The sequence below is a fragment of the Erinaceus europaeus genome, chromosome 4, assembly GCF_950295315.1.
Source record: "Erinaceus europaeus chromosome 4, mEriEur2.1, whole genome shotgun sequence".
Taxonomy (NCBI): Eukaryota; Metazoa; Chordata; class Mammalia; order Eulipotyphla; family Erinaceidae; genus Erinaceus; species Erinaceus europaeus.
The window spans coordinates 59,803,649-59,827,915 of record NC_080165.1 but is presented as its reverse complement, the minus strand read 5'-3'; the positions used below and the strand labels follow the sequence as shown (position 1 = coordinate 59,827,915).

The following is a 24,267-nucleotide window of genomic DNA, read 5'->3' as shown; positions in this document are numbered from 1 at the left end:
TATTTATTTATAATTGATAGAGACAGAGAAATTGAGAGGGGAACAAGAGAGGGAGAGAGACAGAGAGATACTGCTCTCTGCTTTCTTTCTTCCTGCAGGTAGGGACCAGGGGCTTGAACCTGGGTCCTTGTACAGTGTTATGTGTGCGCTTAATCAGGTGTGCCAACACCTGCCCCACCCTTTTTAAATTTTAATTAAAAAAATTTTTTTAAAGCAAAAACATAATAGACTTCAGTTCCAGATTTATTTTTATATGTTAAACTAACCTTGAAATCCTAAGGTAAAGAAAGCATTCTTAGTCAGTTGGCTTTTAATTCTACCAGTTTTGCTCTATGATTCATCATTGATATATCAACTTTCTTCAGTAACAAGATTATTGTAGTTTAACTTACATTAGTAGTATTACATTGTAATTTACATTGAAATTGCACCCCAAAATGAATTGAAATAGTTGCTTCTGTTGTTTGTTTGGGTTCTTAGGGTGGAAAGATCTTACAAAACTTTGGTGGTTTTGCTTTTCTCAAAGACAGATTCATCAAAAGACAGGTAGTAGGAAGTTAGACATTCAAGAGAGTTTGTTTCTAATAATATGTTATTTTAAAAATACTTTACTCATTTATTCATACTTAGGGTAGAGACAGAAATTGAGAGGGAAGGGGGAGATAAAAAGGGAGAGAGAAAGAGTACTGTGTTACCACTCCTGAAGCTTTCTTCCCTGAAGGTGGGGACCAGGGGCTCAGACCCTGGTTCATATGCACTAATGTGTGCGCTCACGCTCAGCGTAGTGCCAGGGGTTAAGTGTAAGAGGTGCAAAACGCAACGACCAGTGCAAGGATTCCAGTTTGAGCCCCCGGCTCCCCACCTGCAGGGGAGTCACTTCACAGGCAGTGAAGCAGGTCTGCAGGTATCTGTCTTTCTCTCCCCCTCCTGTCTTCCCCTCCTCTTCATTTCTCTCTGTCCTATCCTACAACAACAGCACCGATAACAACATAATAACTACAACAATAAAAAACAAGGGCACAAAAGAGAATTGATAAATAAATATCTTTTTAAAAAAGCAGTAGATACTTGGAGCTTTACAGTCATTTCTTTTTTTCTCTTTATATTTTATATTATTTAATTTTATTTTCTCTTTATTTTTTTCTCTTTTATTTAATGCCTCTTGTTTTGGACTATGTGTGAAATATGATTTAATCTGATATTTATTTACAGTATGTGGTTATTAGAGCAAATATGAGTTTTATTTTAGTAAGCCTCAGGGATGGGTAAATCAAGACTGCCTAAAGTTATTACTGAATATGCGTATGTACATATATTTATGTATATACTTATATATTCATTCAAACCAGTATGTATACTGATTTGTTGAGATTTTTATTTATTTGTAAAATATTTATTTTACACATGTTACAGTGTACAAGGACAGTCTCCACCTGTAGGGGAAAAGTTTGTGAGTGGTGAAGCAGGGCTTCAGGTGTCTCTATTTCTCCCTCTCGATTTCTGGCTGTCTCTACCCAATAAATAAATAAAGGTAATTAAAAAAATAAAAAAGATACTTCTTTTAATCTGTATGTGAAAGAGACAGAAACTAGAGCACCACTTAACCCCGGGCACAGGCATGCTTGTTCTTTTCTCAGGTGCTGACCACATACTGTTATTATCTGGTACTGTGAATTTGTAATACAATTTCAAATAATATGTTTGTTTTTAAAATAAATACTATTGTGATATTTATTCAGTGACCAAAATGAAACTAATTATCTTCCCATGTTTTTCTATGTTTTCTGTTTTTTTAATATTTATTTATTTTTCCCTTTTGTGTTGCCCTTGTTTTTTATTGTTGTTGTTATTGATGTCATCGTTGTTGGATAGGACAGAGAGAAATGGAGAGAGAAGGGGAAGACAGAGAGGGGGAGAGAAAGATAGACACCTGCAGATCTGCTTCACCGCCTGTGAAGCGACTCCCCTGCAGGTGAGGAGCCAGGGGCTAGAACTGGTCCTTGGGCTTTGCGCCACGTGCGCTTAACCCGCTGCGCTGCCGCCCGACTCCTGGGTTTTCTGTTTTGATTAGTGACATCCTCCCACACAAATTCTAACACTTTTTTTTTAAACTCTTACTGCTCCTGGTTATCACTGCAATAGCTCTGTCAATTCATTCTTATTTTCTAGCTCTAGTTCTAAATTTTTAAAAATTTATTTATTTATTCCCTTTTGTTACCTTTATTTTTATTGTTGTAGTTATTTTTGTTGTTACTGATATCGTCATTGTTGGATAGGACAGAAAGAAATGGAGAGAGAAGGGGAAGACAGAGAGGGGGAGAGAAAGACACCTGCAGACCTGCTTCACTCTCTGTAAAGCGACTCCCCTGCAGGTGGGGAGCTGGGGGCTCAGATCGGGATCCTTACACCGGTCCTTGCGCTTTGCTCCACGTGCGCTTAACCCACTGCGCTACCACCCAACTCCCTATTTAAAAAAAAAATTTTTTTTTTTATAGAAACAGACATAGAAACGCTTCCTTCAGTATGGTAGGGCCACACTTAAGACCTGGGCTGTGCACATGGCAAAGCACACTGTCCAAGTGAACAAGTTTTCAGATCTTCACTGTGCATTTGAATCATTCTCTAACTTCATTCTGCTTCTGTCTTTGAGGGTTGCTTTCCCTGCCAGTCATTTAGATCCGTATATAAAATATCAGTAGATACTTTGTATTTTATGCATAAGCCTGTCTTAGCTTGATAGAATAAAACTCAACCTTTGTGTGGTACTGAAGTGCTGTGTTCCTCAACTACATAGACTGCTACATGCTGTTCCTTCACATACCCCATACTTGGTTTCTTCTTTGCCCTGTTCCCATGACAGAAAGATAGAAAGACAGAGAGACACCTTCAGCACTACTTAATTGTTCCTGAAGTTTCCACCCTATAGGTGGGGATGGGGGGTGTTGAACCTAGGTCCATGACATGGTAACATGCACACTTAACCCGGTGTACCACTGAATGGTCCTGGAAAAAAAAATACATTCTTGGATACATTTTCTAAAGCTCCAAAGTCAAATACTGAGTCATAGTAGTGATGTTAATCACTTTTTAAACATCTCCCTACCTGCACCTCCAAATTCTGCTTTTACCTTTGTTGTTTATTACTATTTTCTTGTGGCAGGGAGGAGGAGGAAGGTGTAACAATAAAGGAAGTGGATTTCAGTCAGGGAGGGAGAGAAACACCCTGATATAAGAGGTTATCACACACCAGCTGCTTTGTGGTTTGTGAAGGAGGAAATAAGCTTAAAAAAGGAGAGAACTTTTCATTTCAAAATAAGATTCTTCATTGCATTAACTTCTTATACAATCTTTTTTTTTTTTTTTAAGTACAGAACTTCCCAGAGGGTGAGAATTTTTTTTTTCTTTTTTCATTTGTCTTAGGAGCATCAGTTTGTTGCTTTAATTGGGTATTTTAAGATTTCCCTGTTTTTATTGTTTAAAATGGTTTGTATAGAATTTTTGAAAGTTGTCATTCAAAAGTTTATATATTTTATTTTATTTTATAGACAAAAGAAGTTAGAAAAAGTAATGGAAGAAGAAGGCCTAAAAGATGAAGAGGTAATTAATATTGGAAAATTTTCTCTTGAAACTAGCATGGCAAGTCATATCTTGTCTAGCAAATTGTTAGCCTTAGTGAAAGGGGGAAGAGTTTTGGCTCAGTAACAGGAATTTGTTGAAACCTGGCATACTTCTGTATTTAGGTATTTGCATACAGGGTGAAGTTAATTATTAAGTATTAGGTATTAGGACAGACTTCCCTAGGCACAGTTAGGATAGATTAATTAGATTGAGTATTCCAAGATTAAGAGATGATATCAAATTAAAATTTTACTTTTTTTCTTTTTGGTGCAAATATACTCTGATCTGTATTCCTGACCCCAAATTAAGGCTTTATTCTCTTTCTTCCTTTTCTTTGGAATGACAATATGTGCTCTTAACCGGGTGTGCCACTACTCCCCTCGTCTTTCTTCCTTTTCTTTATCTCCTTCCCTCCTCCTCTCCCTCTCTCTCTTTCTCTATATTTCTCCCTGTTTTTTTTTATCTTTCTTTCTCCCTCTCTTTCTTTTCTCCCCTCACCTCTCTACCAGGTTTATCACTGGGGATCAGTGCCTACATGACTCTGCTGCTCCTATCGATTATTTCACCCCTTTTTCCTTTTTGCTAGACAGCAAAAGACAGAGCTAGAGGACAGAGATACAGAAAAAGAGAGACATTGTAGCACCATTTGTGATGCTTCTTCCAGTGCTCTTATGTTACGGCTTGAAACCAGGTCCTTATGTATGGTACTATGTGCACTCTACTGGGTGATCCATCTGTTCCCCCTTAAGCCCATTAAAAGTTTGAGAAGAAAAAAAAAGTTTGAGAAGGGGGCAGAGCCACAGTGCACCAGGTTAAGTGCACATGGCATGAAGCACAAGGACCAGCTCAAGGATCCTGGTTTGAGCCCCTGGCTCCCCACCTGTAGAGGGGTTGCTTCACAAGTGGTGAAGCAGGTGTGCAGGTGTCTTTATCTTTCTCTCCTCCTCTCTGCCTTCCCCTCCTCTCTCCATTTCTCTCTGTCCTATCCAACAACAACAGCAACAACAACAAAAACAAGGAAAAAAGATGGCTGCCAGGAGCAGTGAATTTGTAGTGCAGGTACCAAGCCCCAGTGATAACCCTGGAGGAAAAAAAAAAAGAAAAAGTTTGAAAAGCAAATTATATCATATTCAAAGAACTCGTTGAAAAGTCTCCATAGACGTAGGACAGATCTCTGAAGTAATTATTAAGGCAAAATATCTTTCAAATCAGCCCCTTCCCTCAGTGATCACCAATATGAAATGGCATTGGAAATACTTTTTAAAAATAGAAGCATATCACAGAGCCCTGGTAAATGGTGAAAAACACCTAAGACTTTTAGAAATGATAACACATAAAATGAACTATAACATATAAAATGTCATAGGAAATTTAACATCCTTTTATATCATTTGAAAAAGACTAAGGGTAATGTTGATCTTTCTATACTTCATCAAAAAGTTATACTAGTATTACTGAAGTAAGTTAGAGTTTTCAGAGGACTCACCTGTTTATTCTGTTTGGTAACTGTATCTGGAGGTCCAGGAGCAGAGAAGTGACTTCTTCAACATCTTTCTGTGGTGGCTTCCTATGTGAAAAGATTATGCTTAGTCTGGAGTGGTCCTGTTTTCCAGACGGGTCAAATCAAAAATGACTTTGTTCTGGAGTTTCAAATTTTAACTTCTTTTCCCCCCACCCTTTCTCCTTTATTTAAACACTAGAAACGACTTAGGAGATCAGCACATGCTCGGAAGGAAACAGAATTTCTTCGTTTAAAGAGAACAAGACTTGGATTAGAAGACTTTGAGTCCTTAAAAGTTATAGGCAGAGGAGCATTTGGTGAGGTAAGAAAACAAAACAAACACAGCTACTTAAAATAATAAAGAAATACCACAAAACTGGAAAGTTTCGACCATACATTGAACTCATAATTATTGATATAACTGACATGTGAAGGAAGTGGGCTAAGCATATCAACCCAGGTCTCTTTCTTTTTTTAAATGCAATTCCAGAGGGATAGGGAAGATAGTATAATAGCTAAACAAAAAGACCTATGCCTGAGACTCCAAGGTCCCAGGTTTCATTCTCCATACCAAATGCCAGAGCTAACAGTCTTCTGGTAAAGTAAATAAAATTAGTAAATAAATTTAAATGTAGTTCCAGGAAACTGCTCAAGCAGCTCCCTGGGCCCAATTTTTTTCATTAAAACACTTTTTTTAAAAAAAAAAGTATAGCACATTTATTACATTGAGTATATGCCATTATTTTAATACTTAATCAGACTTCACAACAATTAGTATTACCTCCGCAGTAACAGGATCATAAACATTATACAAATTAATTTTTTTGTTTTCAGTTTGTTTTGCCATCTTGTCCTAGGGATTGAACGTAGGATTTTTCTGTCATCATAACCATTATGCTAAATCCCCAGCCCACTAATTATTTATTTTTTTAATTATTTATTTCTCTTTTTATTTAAAATTTTTTATTGGGGGATTCATGTTTTACATCCGACAGTAAATACAATAGTTTGTACATGCATAACATTTCTCTGTTTTCCACATAATAATACAACCCCCACTAGGTCCTTTGTCATCCTTTTGGACTTGCACTCTCCCCAGAGTCTTTTACTTTGGTGCAATACACCAAAATACTTTTTTTTTATTATTATTATTTTAAATTTAGAGAAAGTGAAACTGAGAATGATGAGACACCTTAGGCGGGAGAGATGGCATAATGGTTATACTGAATGACTCACATACTTAAAGTTTTGAGATCCCAGGTTCAATTCCCCATACCACCATAAGCCAGAGCTGAGCAAGCAATGTTTTGATAGAGAGAGAGAGAGAGAGAGAGAGAGAGAGAAAAGAAAGAAATATATATATGCAGAAAAACTCACGCTTGAGGCTCTGAGATACCTCAGCACTTCTCCATGTTTCTTGGTGCTCCCCCGTGCAACCCATGGTTCTATACCAGGGGTACCAGGTGCTTGAGTGCGGGGTCCTCTGTGTAGTAAGGTTTGTGCTCTACTTGGTAAGCTATCCCTCATACCCTAGCCTCACGTCATGATTATTCTTTCCTTCCTTTCTTGGTAGGTGGGTGCGCTGCCTCTGGACTGGTTCTCCCTCCCTCTGTTCTTTCTCTATTTCTTTCTTTCTTTCTTTCTTTCTTTCTTTCTTTCTTTCTTTCTTTCTTTCTTTCTTTCTTTCTCTCTCTCTCTCTCTCTCTCTCTCTCCTTCCTTCCTTCCTTCCTTCCTTCCTTCCTTCCTTCCTTCCTTCCTTTCTTTATTTTTATTTAAGAAAGGATTAATTAACAAAACCATAGGGTAGGAGGGGTACAATTCCACACAATTCCCACCACCCAATCTCCATATCCCACCCCCTTCCCTGATAGCTTTCCCATTCTCTATCCCTCTGGGAGCATGGACCCAGGGTCATTGTGGGTTGCAGAAGGTAGAAGGTCTGGCTTCTGTAATTGCTTCCCCGCTGAACATGGGCATTGACTGGTTGGTCCATACTCCAAGTCTGCCTCTCTCTTTCCCTAGTAGGGTGGGTCTCTGGGGAAGCGGAGCTCCAGGATACATTGGTGGGGTCTTCAGTCTAGGGAAGCTTGGCTGGCATCCTGATGACATCTGGAACCTGGTGACTGAAAAGAGAGTTAACATGCGAAGCCAAACAAATTGTTGAGCAATCATGGACCCAAAGCTTGGAATAGTGGAGAGGAAGTGTTAGGGGGGTACTCACTGCAAACTCTAGTGTACTTCTGCTTTCAGGTATATATTTTGCAGTAGTTTACGGATACGTGTGAACATATGCTCTCTCTCACAGAAACTGGTGTATATCTAGGTTATGGGACTTTGTTAGAAAGTGAACCACCTGAGATGGAATTAGAGTATACTATGAAAGGAAAGGTCTCACCCAAGTAATGAAGCTGAAGGGTTGTCATTCCACACGTGAAGTCTCTGGACACAGTCTGAAGTGAAGCATGTTGAGGTGGCAATTGTTGTGTTGGTTAGGTTGTGATTGGCAGATGCAATATTATTTGATATGGATTGGGAGAGCATACGGGAAAGTGGGCCCTATCCAAGGGTTCCAGGACTGGGGGAAGTAGGGGCTCTATAGTGGAGATGTGAGGTTCCTGTTGTCTTAGGGTTCAAAAAGACAATCGATAGTTCATGTTATCATCACATTAATTGGTAATTGGGTTAACTTTGAAAAGTCCTTTTGTTCTGGTTTGCTGTACAGTACCCAGTATCTTGTATATAGCTGTGCCATTGGAAGCTTCTGTCCCTCCTTTCTTTGCTGCATTGTCCTATAACTCAGATTGGTCTTCTCTGTCTCACCAAAGATGATTATGCTTTAATATTGAGGCATGGAGGGAAAGGCCAAAGGTAGAAGGAAAACAATGGTTATTAAATGAATACTTCTTTCTTAGTATCATGACAGTGACTCATTTTTTAAAGCTTATTGTATTTATTTATTTATGTATTTATTTATTTATTTTTATAGCCAGCAGGGTTATTTTCTGGGGTCTAGTACCTGCATGATGAGTCTACCACTCCCAGTGGTCATTTTTTCCTCCCTCCCTCCCTCTTTTTCTCCCTCCTTTCTTTTTTTTTTTTTATAAATCTATTTATTTATATTGTTGCCCTTCTTGTTCTCCCTCCTTTCTATCCTTCCTTCCTTCCTTCCTTTCTCTCCTCACCCTCCTCTCTCTTTTTATGACAAAGATTGAGAGAAGAGGGGGAGATAGGGAAGGGGGGGTAGAGATCTGCAGTACTGCTCCACCACTCATAAAGCTTTCTCCCTAGCAGGTGGGGACCAGGGGCTTGAACCTGGGTCTTTGTACATGTTATTGTGTGTGCTCAACCAGGTGCACCACTGTCAGACTTTACAATAACTCATTTTGTAGATGATAAAATTAAAGACTCGGAGTTGGGCGGTAGTGTAGACCCAACTCTTGATACCAATGATCAAGAGCTATGTGACTCTGGAATATTATATATTCACCTGAGTCTTTAATTTTTTTTAAACTACCTTCTTTTTTTTCCTTTTTTTAATTGTTGTAATTATTGTTTTTATTGATGTCATCATTGTTGGATAGGACAGAGAGAAATGGAGAGGGGAGGGGAAGACAGAGAGGGTGAGAGAAAGACGGACACCTGCAGACCTGCTTCACCACCTGTGAAGTGATCCCCCTGCAGGTGGGAAGCTAGGGGCTCGAACTGGGATCCTTACGCGGGGTCCTTGCACTTTGCTCCATGTGCGCTTAACCCGCAGCGCTACCACCTGACACCCATTTTTATTCTTTTAAGTTCAGATAGATAGCTAGACAGTCAAGTGGACGAGGAAGAGACAGTAACACTGGAGCTTCCCCTGGTGCTATGTCACTCCTTTGTGGTGCCTGTGAGCTATCTTTTGGCTTCAAAGCCTTTTTAGATTTGTTCTAACTAGTCTTAGAAATACATCTTGCTTGGTCACAAGATGAATCTGTTGGGGAGAGTTTGAAAAAAACCTCTAAGGTCATCCCCGTTACTGAAAAACAGCCAATGTGTATGATCTACTGATGCAATAATTTAATTATCTTTATATAAAAGGAACATTGTGTTATTAAAAGCCAGTAAAAAAAAAAAGAACTAATACCTGGGGGAAATGTGAATACATATACAAAGATGCAGCTGAAGGACTAAATCAATCCCTCCATGTTCAGAATTCCTGCCTGCCACTTGATAGAGGGAAACATGCAATACTAGCTTTGAGAAGAGCTTTCTGTTCAGTAAGGAAGTGGGGAGGGGGACTCAGGAAAAACAGTGCAGAAGGTACAAGTAGAAGAAACATTTCTTCTAAGGAGAAGTTGTATAGGTAGTTGCCAGGAAGTTTTTCTTTGGGTTTGTAGGCTTGTTGCTTGCAGCGGTGGCAGGATGCAGAAAAAGGAGGTTTGGAGCAGAAAAGGAACACAATCCTTTATTTTCTCTGGCACCTCAGAGTTGGGTGAGAGAGCAGCAGTTTGGGCCACGTGGAGGTAGCAAAAATGGCCGCCTTGCGCAGCAACCATCCCTGCATCTAATCACTGAAGTGAAGGGCTGGCAAGAGAGTAAGGGGTGGAAGAAGAAGGGCTTTTATGGGAATAGCTCTTGCCAGAATGGGAAGGGGGAGGAGTAACCAAAGCACTCCAACTATCGAGGGGAATTGACAATGCCCTGAGGGCACAACATGGCGGAACAGGCTTCGAGAATGTCCCAACTCTCACGGGAACTAGCAATAGCCTGAGGGGACAACATGGCAGATGTGACTGCATCTGCACAGTTTCCCAGCATAGGCTATTACTTTTCTTTTTCTCTCTCTCTTAAACTTTTTAATATATTTTATTAATTTGATAAAAACAAAGTGAAATTGAGAGAGAAGAGGTTAGGAAAGAGAAAGAAAGACACCGGAAACACTGTTTCACCACTCGTGAAGAACTCCCCTTGCACATGGGGAGCAGAGACTTGAACCCAGGCCCTTGTGCATGGTAATATATGTGCTCAACCAGGCTGCACCACCCAGCCTCCTTACTTCCCTTTTCATCATAATATTATGTATTTAAAAAAAAAATGGAAAAGAAAAAAAGGAAAACTGCATAAGAATTTATTTCCCTAACTATATATTTTAAGCTTTTTTCATTCAAGATGCTTTTCTTTTTTTCCAAGTCTTTTTTTTAATCAGAACACTGATGAGCTCTGGTTTATGGTGGTGCAGGGGATTGAATTTATGACTTCAGAGCCTCAGGCATGGGAGTCTCTTTGCATAACCATTATACTATCTAACCCCACCTGCAATATGTCTTTCTTAATGCATGAGTTTTTACTGTTTTATTTTGTTATTATAATTTTTAATATTACTGTAATCCTTTACCTAGGCTTCTGAGTTGACTGGATGACATATGCTAGGGCTTAATGAGTCCTTTTAAGAATTTTTTTTTTTTTTGTTAGATTGAAATGTTCAGCTAGGGAGCCATAGCTATTTATTTGGAGATATTTAAGTCTATTTACAGAACTGACCTTAGTATCAACCCTATCCACATACCCCCTTTAAAATATTTATTTATTAGAATACACATACCTCCTTTTATTATTTATTTATTTGGTGGAACTAGGCTTTCACCACACCAGGCAATTTTTTTTTCATTTTTGTTCAGATAGAGAGGTTGGAGGGGTAGGGGGACAGCAACTAAAGCTTCCTCCAGCACCATAGAACCTCTTAGGTGGTGCTGAGGCTTAAACTTGGCTTGCTTGCATGATAATGCATGTACTGTATGTAGAAGTGAACTCATTGGCCCATTATATCCATTTTGGAATGTTGAAAGCATTTTTTCTTCTGCTTCCTTACTGTTTTCCCTTTTTTTTTTTTTTTTTTTTGATTCCAGGGTTATTGCTGGGGCATGGTGCCGGCACTACAAATCTTTTGTTCCTGGAGGCCGTTTTTTTAATTGGATAGGACAGAGAGAAATTGAGAAAGATGGGGAAGATAGGGGGCAAGAAAAACACCTGTAGACCTGCTTCACCACTTGTGAAGTGACCCTCCCCTCAACCCCCCACCCCCGCAGGAGGGGAATGGGGGCTCATACAAAGATCCCTGTGCGGGTCCTTGAGCTTTGTATTATGAGTGCTTAACTGGGTGCTTAACTATCACCCGCCCCCTGCCCCCACTCATTAATTTCTTATATTAAAATTGTAATACCTTTTCTTGATCATCAAAATAGCTTACCTGGATAGTGTGCTTGGTTTACCATCTGTGACCCAGGTTTGGTACTGCTCCCCACTGCATTGGAAGAAGATTTGGTGCTGTGGTGTCTTTTCTTCTCTATCTGAAGAAGTTGACCTGGAGTAGTGAAGCTCAATGATGACAAGGAAAAAAAATTATGGTACCTTTTTAATTTAATTACTTCTTCATATAACGTATGGAAGCATTGACTTAGCATTTCTTTTGTAACTTTTAGGTGCGGCTTGTACAGAAGAAAGATACAGGGCATGTATATGCAATGAAAATACTCCGCAAAGCAGATATGCTTGAAAAGGAGCAGGTAAAGCATAACTGTAGCAGTACTTTTACTTAGTATGTGTTTTTTTTTCTTCTCTTGAAAGGATTCTTTTTGCTTAATTGAAATGTATATACTTATTACAGCTTTTTTTAATTGTCATGTTTACATATGGTGCTACTTTTCCTAATAAAGTGTAAATAATGCTTTGAAAACCTACTAGAGAAGTATTTGCTATTTCCAGTTCATCATAAGATGTTGTTGTCATGAGCCTTTTTTGGATGACATATTTGTAGTGGCATGTCCCTTATTAAATGTTTACAGAACTAGAAAACAGAAAGAAAGAACAAGAGTGCTGAGATAGAAATTGTGTCTAAAACTTGGAACTGAGACCTTGGGGATTATAATATGAAATTTAAAAATGTGTGAAATATACTTTATTTCATACAATTAAACTAAAGTTGGATACTAAGTACCTTACTACTGCTGGAAATGTCAATGTTCTAATCAAAATGAACTTGAAGATTTATAATGCAAATGTCAGAGTAATGCAAATTTTAATGATTAAAACACTAAAATAAAACCCCCTAAACTACCATGCAGATATAAAAAACCACAAGTACTTTATTCACAATAAGTAGGAATTAAAATAATGGAAAGTACATTAAAGTGAGAATTCAGACATTATAAATCTAATTTAGGTTAGCTAATTGTTTCGGAACATATGATAGTGGATCAGATTCTAAAAGCGGCAAGGACAAGGAGAGCTTTCCATCCAGAGTCCAGGAGCAGGCATGGAACCTCACCCTCCTCCCCCACAATCATTTCTGCCTTTTGAGAGGAGATATAGTTGCTGAAGCTTCTCAGCCCTTCATTTAAATGTCACCTTAAAAATTGGAAATTTAATACCTCTTTAATTTTTTTCTCTAAAATTTCTCTTTAATTTTTATATTATCTAGAAGTTTTAGACTCCCAGGAATTTTGGTTGAAAGTATCAAATCTTTTGGTAGTAAATGTTCAGATACTATGGTTTATGCTAATATACTGAGCTTATTCAAAGTGCACATGCTTTTTTGAATTATGTAAAAATGAGTGTGTAGTATGCATACTTAGTCACTAAAGTTTTTGTTAGTCTTGAGAAAGTTTAAGCTATACTGATTATCAGTGTACTTTGGATTCCTAAGTATTCTTTATTTTTACGAAGTGTATGCCTTCTAGTTTTAACCAAGACTTACAACTTCTTATCAAATAATTAGCATTCAGAATAAAATTGTAAAGAGAAGCATACAAAATGAGTTACCAATGCTTTGTAATAAGTCCAGTTATCCAGCATGGTACCCAAACATTCTGTTTAAGAAAATGTTCCCAAATACTGTACTTCTTCAATTTCTAAAAATTTTCTTCATGAAAGTACTTGCTAGGAATATAATTTCTTTTTGATTTTTTAGAATTAGAATTTATTCTGTGTATTAATTAGTTAGCTGACACTGCTAATAGCCCCAACCCCCCCCCCCCTACACTTGATCCCATTTTTGCAGGTGAAAGTTTCAGGCCATAGACTACTGGGTCAGTCATCTTGGAGGAATATGTTCTGTGTATCTGTTAGGTTAGAGTAGAAGCAGACAAATGCAAATCTATTATATTTGGATAGGACTGACCAAATTTATATTCAGAGCCTAACTTTTTTTTTCTTTTTTATTTAAGAAAGGATTAATTAACAAAACCATAGGGTAGGAGGGGTACAATTCCACACAATTCCCACCACCCAATCTCTATATCCCACCCCCTCCCCTGATAGCTTTCCCATTCTCTATCCCTCTGGGAGCATGGACCCAGGGTCATTGTGGGTTGCAGAAGGTTGAAGGTCTGGCTTCTGTAATTGCTTCCCCGCTGAACATGGGCGTTGACTGGTTGGTCTATACTCCCAGTCTGCCTCTCTCTTTCCCTACTAGGGTGGGTCTCTGGGGAAGCAGAGCTCCAGGACACATTGGTGGGGTCTTCAGTCTAGGGAAGCTTGGCCGGCATCCTGATGACATCTGGAACCTGGTGACTGAAAAGAGAGTTAACATACGAAGCCAAACAAATTGTTGAGCCAGAGCCTAACTTTTTATAAGATAGTGATTTACTCTGAGCAAGAGTTATTACTATTTTATTGTTGTTGTTGATGTTACTGTAAGCTGAACAGGAATTAAAACCGAAGATTCAGCTTACAATTTTGTCCTACAGGACCAAAATTTCTAATACCTGGAAAGTAAACTTTTAAGGATAAGAGACCAGCATTTAGTTGGTTTATTCCTGTTTCTCTTCCAAAGCAAAAGAAATACTTCCAGTTATGATGCCACTATTTGTTAGGATAGGACAAAAGATTGGCTTTTATCTCTGCTTTGTTAGTGCCCTAGATAGTAACTAGCACATAACTCCTACCCCATTAACTATTTCTGAAATGGGAAAGGGAATCTTTGGTATAACTAGCACCACTGATTCTTCCTTCCCTTATTGCATACTTGCCTAACTCCACTCCTAGATCTCAAGGTTCCTAGCTGCTGTTTCAGCCCCAGGAGAGAAGGGTATGGTGTGCTTACAGAAACTGTAACTTCCCCCTTGACAAATAGGAAATGTTGCAATCACTATTCTGTCCTCCAAGGTGAGTGACAAGTGGTAATAGTAATGCCTTCCCCTTTTTTTTTTTTTTTTTTTTTTGGCTTCCTGCAGTAGGTAGAGGCCTTAACTAGAGCCAGGGGAAGCAGAGGTAGGTGAAGGCTGTCTTGTATGGTCTTACTGTGTGAAATGACACTTGCTGCAGTTCAGCAAGTGGCATTCATGTTTACCAAAAGCTTCGCTTTGTATTAAGACAGAGTAAAGGCAAGTGCTTTACTTGGCTTCTTCATGATTTCATAATGTTGTTCCTTATCACCCGTATTTTTCATTTTCCCCACCCTCATAATCTAAGAAGAAATGTAAAAACATAAATTTTCTGCAACAGTGAAGCTATTAATTTTTTTCCCCAAAATGCATTTTACTTTTAGAGACACAAATATGTAAACTCAAGTATTTTCAGATTCTTAGAAGTTGAAATGAAGACTGAAGCAGGTTAGGTAAAAGACAAGAAAAGGGGACCAGGTGGTGGTGCACCTGGCTGACACATGTGTTACAATGTGCAGGGACCCATGCTCAAGCTCCTGGTCCCCACCTGCAGGGGGAAAGCTTCATGAGCAGTGAAGCAGTTCTGTAGGTATCTCTCTTTTGCTCTGTCCTCTATCCTCCTTTTTCTTCTCAATTTCTCTGTCTCTGTCCAATAAATAATAAATAAATAAAAAATAACACAAAGTAAATTATATCATAAGATAGGAGAGAATAGTGGGCTTTTTCCAAATAGAAGAGAGATTTCCTGGCTTTAGTATAGATATTTCAACAAAACAAATAAGCTTTACAGGACATTGTATCAAATGAAACAACAGTTGTGGACAGTTTGCCAACGCAAGTACCAGATTGTGAACCATAATATATCTTTACCTCTGTCTATATTATAGAACTTAAGTTCTAGATAGTCTATGTAAAAACAAAATCTATTAAAATAGTGGGCTAAATCTTAATAAATTTTGGCCTAATTCAACCCAGCTTTGTATCTTGAGACACTTGAGAGGGGCAGGATTTTGATTACTGTTACATATTTTAAGTAAGGTCAGTTTGATCAACATGATTTTAATCAACTGATTCTACGAGTTATGCCAAACCTTCAGCTGCTTGGCTAGATGTTTCAACAGATATAGAAAGCTACAAATGTTATACATTTGATTCTGTAACTTAATATTTCAATTCATCAAGAATTGATTGAGCACATATTCTGAATTTAGCACAGCATGAGCTAAATTCTGTGTTGTTATAGCATTTCAGAAGCAGGGCACTATCATTGCAGAATTGTAAATTCAAGATGGCATTTTATTTTATTTTATTTTATCTTTTTATTTAGGAAGAAGAGAGTGAGCGAGGGAGAACCAGAGCATCACTCTTACACATGCAATGCCAGGGCTTGAACACAGAATTTTATGCTTGAGAGTTCGATGCTTTATCCACTATATTACCTCCTGGGCCACAGAACTTATTTAGAGTCTCGTCTTCAGGCTTGTTTTTTTATCATAAAAGCTATTAGGATAAATAAGAATGATAATTTAAAACTAACCAGAGTTTTAATTTATAGCACTGTTAAGGTTTCCATTTGCATTAAATTCATTCATTTGCCATGTTTGTAAGCCTTTCATCACTTAAGTTTTCATTGCTGAATACTTTCAAGTCAAATGTTGTCCATTTTGAATTAGTAGATTTACCTAAGCATCTTTTTCATCATCACAATTTAATACTCAAAATAGTATTTAAATTGCTTAAACAAGTATACAATATTATAAAGCAGAACAAAGCTTGTCATTAATCAAATGCATATACCTCCAGGTTGGCCACATTCGTGCGGAGCGTGACATTCTAGTGGAGGCAGACAGTTTGTGGGTTGTGAAAATGTTCTATAGTTTTCAGGATAAGCTAAACCTCTACCTAATCATGGAGTTCCTGCCTGGAGGTAATTACTTGACGATGAAAGGTTATTTTCCTTTCTATTCTGTGGTTTCTCTCATACAAATTAACCTTCTTCTCTACTTTTAACTGCTCACAAAGTTGCTTTCTACATATTTTTAGGTATACAAAGGAAGTTGATAAACTGTCTTATTCAGGGTTGTCTTTTTACAACTGTTAGTGTCACAAAAATAACTTCATTCATTCTCATAGTTTCTGATTGACATTTTTCTCTTTCATTACTTTTTCTTTTTAAATATGTAGGAATAAACTAGCTCTTCTGTCAGTGGGAATCATGTATAGTCAGTTGACAGATTTGAAGCCATAACGTTCTTTGCTTCAACTTTTTCTTTCTTTTTCTATAATTTATAAGGAATGAACTGATCATTACCTGTATTAGTCACCATAATAAATTCTTCTGAGATTTCAGCTCTTTTAAATTTTTTAGTATTTTATTTATTTATTAATGAGAGGGATAGGAGGAGAGAGAGAAAGAACCAGACATCACTCTGGTATATGTGCTGCTGGGGATTGAACTCGGGACCTCATAGCTTGAGAGTTCAACACTTTATCCACTGTGCCCTCCCGGACCACAGATTTCAGCTTTTATGTAATTTACCATATGCATCTCCAAAGACAGCTCCAAAGTAAATTCAGAACAGAACATGCCATCTGTTCTAGAGAACATAATGTGTTTTACAGTGCACAGATGAACTGTGAGCAAATTCTGGTGGGCAAAAAAAAACTTTTTTAGTTCAGTAGCAAAGCAAGTATAATTGTGCTGTGATTATTTGATCTTATGACAACAGTTAGTTTAGACTTAATCATCAGTACTTTTTTTTAAATTAATGATGAAGGTTAGCAGAGAGCCTGTCTGGTAGAAACAGATATTTAGATGCCAATTATGAAATAACAGTAAGAACCATCTTAGTCACTACTTCCTTCCTTGACATGTATCTCCTCAAGTTTTGCCTGCACCATCTTTTATGGCTTTTCCTGGACCCTACCCTTTATGCTTGGTGGAATTGGCTTGCAGAACCATAGGCGATCTGACCTGAGCTCTGTAATCATCTAGCAAGCTTGCACAGATGAAGTCACTGACTTCTGGCCATAGCACTAAGGTCACAAAGTTTCCCTGTAGTTGGCCTGTGTGCAGCCTGCCTTCTTCCCTTCATGTCTGTGGTGTGCCATCAGATTGAATATATAACTATAGGAGTGGTTAGAAAATCATTATTTCAGTTCTTGGGTGAAGAAAGAGAGCCTTTTAATAAACAACTTGCTTTTTGCTTGAGGGCAAAAAAAATCACTTTTTTTCTCTAAGAATACAAAAATTCCCCCAAAGCTATAAGTAAAGGGAAAATTTAAAGAACACTATGGTGCTTTATTAAAATCAGAGGTTTTGAACTGGGAAAATAACATCGAGGTTACATAAAAGACTTTCATGCCTGAAGCTCCAAGGTCTCAAGTTCAATCCCCAGCACCACCATAAGCCAGAGCTGAGCAGTGCTCTAGTAGAAGTAAATAAAATCAAGATTGTTTTCTCTGTTTTTTAAAATAAATGATTTTGTGTGAGATCTTAATTTAATCTTTTCTGTTTCTCTTAGCTTTAATTTTCCTTACATTTTCTCTCTGCTTTTGTCTAACCAGTTAAGATTAGAATCTTTTACTTTCATCATTTTATGTTGCTGATATTAAACAAATAATTAACATTTGAATTTTCAGAATACTAAGATAGTTCATTTGTAAATAAATGCTAAAATACTAAATTGTGCTGTATAAGTTGCATAAAGCATGTTGGTATATATTTAAATAATAAAATGTGAGAGAAAAAAACTCCATTAGAGATGTAGATTGCCTTTTGAGGATCTAGCTGTTATGTATTTTGTAATACTGCATTTCTAGTTCCTTTTTCATTTTTGTTGAAACTGCTAAGTCCCAACTTTTGATATGTTCTAGTACTTTGTATACAGAAATTCATAACAACTTTTCAGTCTACAGAAATTGATAACATCTTTTCAGCATCCCAAAATATACATATTTTTGGTTTGGCATTTTAGCCTTTTTATATATATATATATAAAGTGATCTTTTTTTTTATTCCCTTTTGTTGCCCTTGTTTTATTGTTGTATTATTATTGATTATTATTATTGATAATAATAAATGGAGGAAAATGGAGAGAGGAAGGGAAAACAGAGAGGGGGAGAGAAGGATAGACACCTGCAGACATGCTTCACCGCTTGTGAAGTGACCTCCCCCCTGCAGGTGGGGAGCCAGGGCTTGAACCGGGGTCCTTAGGCCGGTCCTTGCGCTTTGTGCCACCTGCACTTAACCCACTGTGCTATAGCCCGACTCCTAAGGCATTTTAGCCTTTATTAACAATAGCAGTTCAGTCAGTGTTCAAATATTTGGTTCTGTGTATAGAGAAGTTTATAGATATTAGCAAAGTGAAAAGCTGTTTTTTCTCTAGTTCAAAAAGTTATCAAGGGAAATTTACTCTGTGAGAATTTCTCTTAATGGTGAAATGGAAATCACAGTTCAGCAGTCAGCATGATTAGCATAGGTGAAAGGGCTCTGCTCTCTGTGGCATGGATTTTACCTTTTTTTTGTAATAGAAACAATCATTTCCATCCATGTTGACAGTGTGGGTCAGTTTCTGGGACACAGCAGAGATCTATTAACTCTGTTTTATGTTGGCATATAGGGAGACATCTCTGAAAACTAGCACTTATGTGTTGTTTTGTGTGTGTGTGTGTGTGTGTGTGTGGTGGCTTTGTCCTTGTTTTCAGGGGACATGATGACTCTGTTGATGAAAAAAGACACTCTTACAGAAGAAGAGACTCAGTTTTACATAGCAGAAACAGTACTAGCCATAGACTCCATTCACCAGCTTGGATTCATCCACAGAGACATCAAACCAGACAACCTTCTCCTGGACAGCAAGGTACTGTGGGATCAGTGTGTTGACCAGTCTGAACAGCTTCAGCTTTAATATCTGTGCCACTTGTGGTAATCATCCTAGGGAAATAAGGCACAATAACAGAAATCTGTTTCAATGATTAGGTTCCAGATCTTCACTTCTCTCTGCTTAGAGTCCTGCTTAGTCTCTTTAATGGCCTGTTTGTCTGTGTAGACATGGGCATGAGCTTCCTTGCTTCTGCTACTGCTTGCTTTTTATTGTAAGTGCTTCATTGAGCCTGAGTGTCTGCATGATTTTACCACTTCCAGTGGTCTTTGCCTTCCCACACATGCAGAGGGCAAGAGATAAAGAGAGGGAAGGAGGGACAACACAATACTGCTCTACCTCTTACGAATCTTTCCCTTTGTGTAGTGCTCCCAAGATGAACTATTGTTTGGTTCTTAAACTCAGCAAGCCAGAAGAGAATCCTTGTGCTTCTGAATTGCTGGAAACACATGGGCAAGTCTCTTTTTTTTTTTTTTAATTTAATTTATTTATTTTATTTATTTATTCCCTTTTGTTGCCCTTGTTGTTTTATTATTGTAGTTATTGTTGTTGTTGTTGTTGTTGTTGGATAGGACAGAGAGAAGTGGAGAGGAGGGGAAGACAGAGAGGAGGAGAGAAAGATAGACACCTGTAGACCTGCTTCACCGCCTGTTAAGCGACTCCCCTGCAGGTGGGGAGCCGGGGTTCGAACCGGGATCCTTATGCCGGTCCTTGTGCTTTGCGCCACCTGCGCTTAACCCGCTGCACTACAGCCCGACTCCCGCAAGTCTCTTTCATCTGTATTTCACTTATCTACAAAGTAAATAAATTAGTCTGTAGAAGCTCTAAAGTTCCTTCCATTTCTGAAATTCTAGAATGAAATGTTCTTTTTTAAAAATATTTTATTTATTTATTTATTGAGAAAGATAGGAGAGAGAAAGAACCAAACATCACTCTGGTACATGTGCTGCCGGGAATTGAACTCAGAACCTCATGCTTGAGAGTCCAGTATTTTATTCACTGTACCACCTCCCGGACCATGAATGTTATATTCTTTTACATAGAATTGTTTTGACTGAATTTTCTTTTTAGATTAAGAAGTAAATTTAGCTCCTAACATATTTTTTTGCTTATTGTCTTTGAGAATCTGAATTTTTGGTCTATTTGTTTTGAAGATCTTTACCTTTCTGAGGACAGGAGACTGGTCATATAATTTTTAAAAATTTTAATTTATTTATTAATGAGAGATACAGCAGGGAGAGAGAGAGAGAGAGAGAGAGAGAACCAGACATCATTCTGGTATAAATGCTGCCGGGGATTGAACTCAGGACCTCATTCTTGAGAGACCAACATTTTATCCACTGTGATACCTCCCAGACCAAAGATAATTTCTTTAGGTTAATAGCTTATTTCTTCTTTTTTAAAGTTTTTTTTTTTATTAATGAGAAAGATAAGAGGGAGGAGAGAGACAGAAAGAGAAAGAGACAGAGAAAGAGAGAGAGAGAGCGCATGAGCACCAGACATCACTCTGGTACATGTGCTGCCAGCCTTGCACTTGGGACCTCATGCTTGAGAGTTCAGTGCTTTTATTCATTGCACCACATCCTGGACCACAATAGCTTACTTCTTTATTGTAAGAATGATACATACACATAATAAAAATCTTGAACTATAGAGGCAATTACAATGAAAAATATACCTAAAACCTCATTATTCAAAGATAACCACTATTTTGCTATAATAACTTCATTGTCTTTTCTGTTGGTGTCAGTTATCTGTATATAGCTAGTATCATAAAACCAAGTAGCTTAATATTCTGCTTTTTAAAAATTTTGATTTATTTATTATTATAAATAGAGATAAGAGAAATTGAGGTTGGAAAAGGAGATAGAGAGGGAGAGTGACAAAGACATCTACACCCCTGCTTTACCACTCAAAAAGCTTTCCCCTCTGCAGGTGGGTCTTTTTTTTTTTAAATCTATTCCAGACTGTCTTTAGATGAATAAAGGAAAAAAAAAGATAGTCATAATACTGTCTAAAATTTTAATAATTTGGGGCTGAGTGGTGGCACACGTGTTACAGTGTGCAGGGACCCAGGTTCGAGCCCCCGATCCCCACCGGCAAGGGGAAAGCTTCACAAGCAGGTGTCTCTCTGTCTCTCTCCTTCTCTGTCTCCCCCTTCCCTCAATTTCTGGCTATCTCTATGCAATAAATAAGGATAATTAAAAAAATTTTAAAAATTTAATAATTTTAGACTTTACTACTCAAGGGTTGCCAGTTACAATATAAAAGGCCAAATGAACAAATATATAAATAATGCAAGTCAATAAAAATATAAGTCAAGCCAAATCTGGTGTCACTGGTAGTTCTTTCAACAGATTGAGTTTGTTCTTGGCAGTTAGACTATCTGCCAGGCTATTCACTTAGATATTCCGCTTTTAAAATGTTTATCTTGTCAATCATTATTAAACCAATAAAGCAGTGTTGATGTATGCGAGAACATTTTCTGTGTTATTACATCCAAACCTGGTTTTAGTAAAATACTGGCCTTACTTTGTGTGATCTTGGATTCATTTGCTCTGGTGTTGAGCCCCTAGGTAGCTTATTACAGGCTCAGTTGTATGCTGCAGTCTCTGTTCAGATTTTGAAGGCTAAGAGATGTAGTTTGCCTTAGGAGGAGTGGAGGAACTTTGTTAGGTACAGACTTACTTCCTACAATGTGCTAGATCAGACTTATAGAAAACCTCATAAAGTATTTATGTATTTAGCCTTATTAGCCTATGGAGGTGGAAATGTAGAGAATTTTTTTGTTTTGTTTTTTTACCAGAGTGCTGCTTAGCTCTGGCTTATGGTGGTGTGTAGGGGATTGAACCTGGAGCTTTGGAGCCTCAGACATGAGAGTCTTGTTTGCATAACCGTTTATGCTGTCTACCCCTGACCAATGTAGAAATTCTGATTTATTTATTTATTTATTTATCTCTTTTTTTGTCTCTAGTGTTATTGCTGGGGCTCAATGCCAGCACTATGAATCCACTACTCCTGGAGGCTATTTTTTCCCCTTTTGCTGTTTATCATTGTTGTTATTGCTGTCGTTGCTGGATAGGACAGAGAGAAATGGAGAGACGAGGTGAAGACAGAGACGGGGAGAGAAAGATAGACACCTGCAGACCTGTTTCAGTGCTGTGAAGCAACCCCCCTGCAGGTGGGGAGCCTGGGACTTGAACTAGGTTCCTTACACTGGTCCTTGCTCTTTGCACCATGTGTGTTTAACCCACTGTGCTACTGCCTGGCCCCCAAGATTTTGCATGCTTGCTTTATACTCAGCATAACTACAGAATTCCTTGAAAAATCTGGCCTTGAATAGTATTTGCTCTTGATATTTGTTTGTTTATTGTTTGGGCCTGTACCTGTACTGTGAATCTACCACCTCTTCCTGTGGCCATTTTTTTCTTTTTCCTTTTTGATAGAAATTGTGAGGGATGGAGAAGAGAGAGGGAGAAAGAGGGACCTGCTGCAGCACTGCTGTACTACTCATGAAGTTTCCTTCTTGCATATGGGGTCTAGGGGCTCGAACATGGGTCCTTGCACATGACAACTTGTATTATACTCTTATACTCTACCATGTGCACTACTGCCTGGCCCTTCAGTACTGCTTTTTTTTTTTTTTTTGCTACCAAGGTTATCGCTGTGCTCAGCACTACAAACTTACTACTTCCAGCAGCCATTCCCCCCCCCCCTATTTATTTATTCTTTATTCCATAGAACAGAGAAGACTTGAGGGGGAGGGGAGACAAAAAGAAAGACAGACACCTGCAGACCTGCTTCACCACTTGGGAAGTGTCCTTGCTGCAGTAGGGAGCGGGGGCTTGAACACAGGTCCTTGCGTGGATCCTTGCACATAGTACTATGTGCGCTTAATCAGGTGTGCCCCTCTGCCCCCCAGTACTGCTTTTTTTTTTTTTTGCCTCCAAGGTTATTGCTGGGGCTCTGTGCCTGCACCATGAATCCACTGCTCCTAGAGGCCATTTTCCCCCCCACTTTGTTGCTCTTGTTGTTGTAGCCTTGTTGTGGTTATTATTATTGATGTCATTTGTTGTTGGATAGAACATAGAGAAATGGAGAGAGGAGGGGAAGACAGAGGGGGAGAGAAAGACAGACAACTGCAGACCCGCCTCACCACTTGTGAAGCGACTCCTCTGCAGGTGGTGAGCCGGGGGCTCGAACCGGGATCCTTATACCTGTCCTTGTGCTTTGCACAACATGCACTTAACCCACTGTGCTACCTCCCGACCCCCTAGTACTGCTTTTTAAGACATGCTTCGTAGACGTGTTCAGGTGAAACTTATTATAGGAACTAGAAACTAAATTCTGTTCCTTGGACTGTTGAACAAGTTCTTTGCAAATTTGAAACTAAAGATAATGTCTAGTATCCCAAGATCTTAGTTATTTACCTGTTACACACATACACACCACCTCCATCATGCCAGTTTAGCTTGTTTTATACTCCCCCTTCATCTGACCCCACCTCCAAAGTTTGTATGTTAAAGCCAGGGAATGTCCTGAACTAAGGTGGTCACATGGGAAGACTAAAGACATTAAAGTTATAGGTCTCAGACTTTGGCTACATCACTTTTATTATATGACTTTGAATAATATAGCATCGAGATTCCCTCCTTTATTTTTGGACTTGCCTCATTACCTGATTACACTTTCAATACCCCAAGGATAACTCTTCCTTAGGTATGCTTATATGCCAGGCCCCTTGTTAGGAGCTTTCTTGCTAATCATTTATTCTTAACATTCCTACTAGGAAAATCTAATTGTTTATTTCCCAGATCCTGATCTGTGGGGGGAATATCTGTTCTACCATTTAGTGGCATGTCATTTAATGGTTCTGAGCCTTGTGAAGTGTGACTTAAAGAGTTTTAAATGCAACAACACATTTTAAGTATGGTGTCCAGCTCATAGATATAAATATCTTCCTTGAAGAGAAAGAATTAATAGGGACTTAAGATTTTAATACAGGGGGCCAGGTGTTGGCACACCTGGTTGAGCGCACATGTTACAGTGTGTTAAGGACCCAGGTTCAAACCTCTGGTTCCCACCTGCAGGGGAAAAGCTTCACAACTGGTGAAGCAAAGCTGCAGG

The 24,267-nt window shown here is 38.4% G+C and overlaps 1 protein-coding gene across 4 annotated transcripts in view; it reads left to right on the top strand.

The window, feature by feature from the left end:
- The window catches only part of STK38 (serine/threonine kinase 38), a 109,370-nt gene that overhangs the window by 10,451 nt on the left and 74,652 nt on the right, over positions 1-24,267 (top strand). For all 4 annotated transcript variants that reach the window (XM_060189715.1, XM_060189714.1, XM_016193021.2 and 1 more), the window contains exons 3-7: positions 3,546-3,597; positions 5,319-5,441; positions 11,576-11,659; positions 16,061-16,184; positions 18,965-19,119. In XM_060189715.1, coding sequence (XP_060045698.1) covers positions 3,546-3,597; positions 5,319-5,441; positions 11,576-11,659; positions 16,061-16,184; positions 18,965-19,119 — 538 coding nt within the window. The remainder of the gene's footprint in view (positions 1-3,545; positions 3,598-5,318; positions 5,442-11,575; positions 11,660-16,060; positions 16,185-18,964; positions 19,120-24,267) is intronic.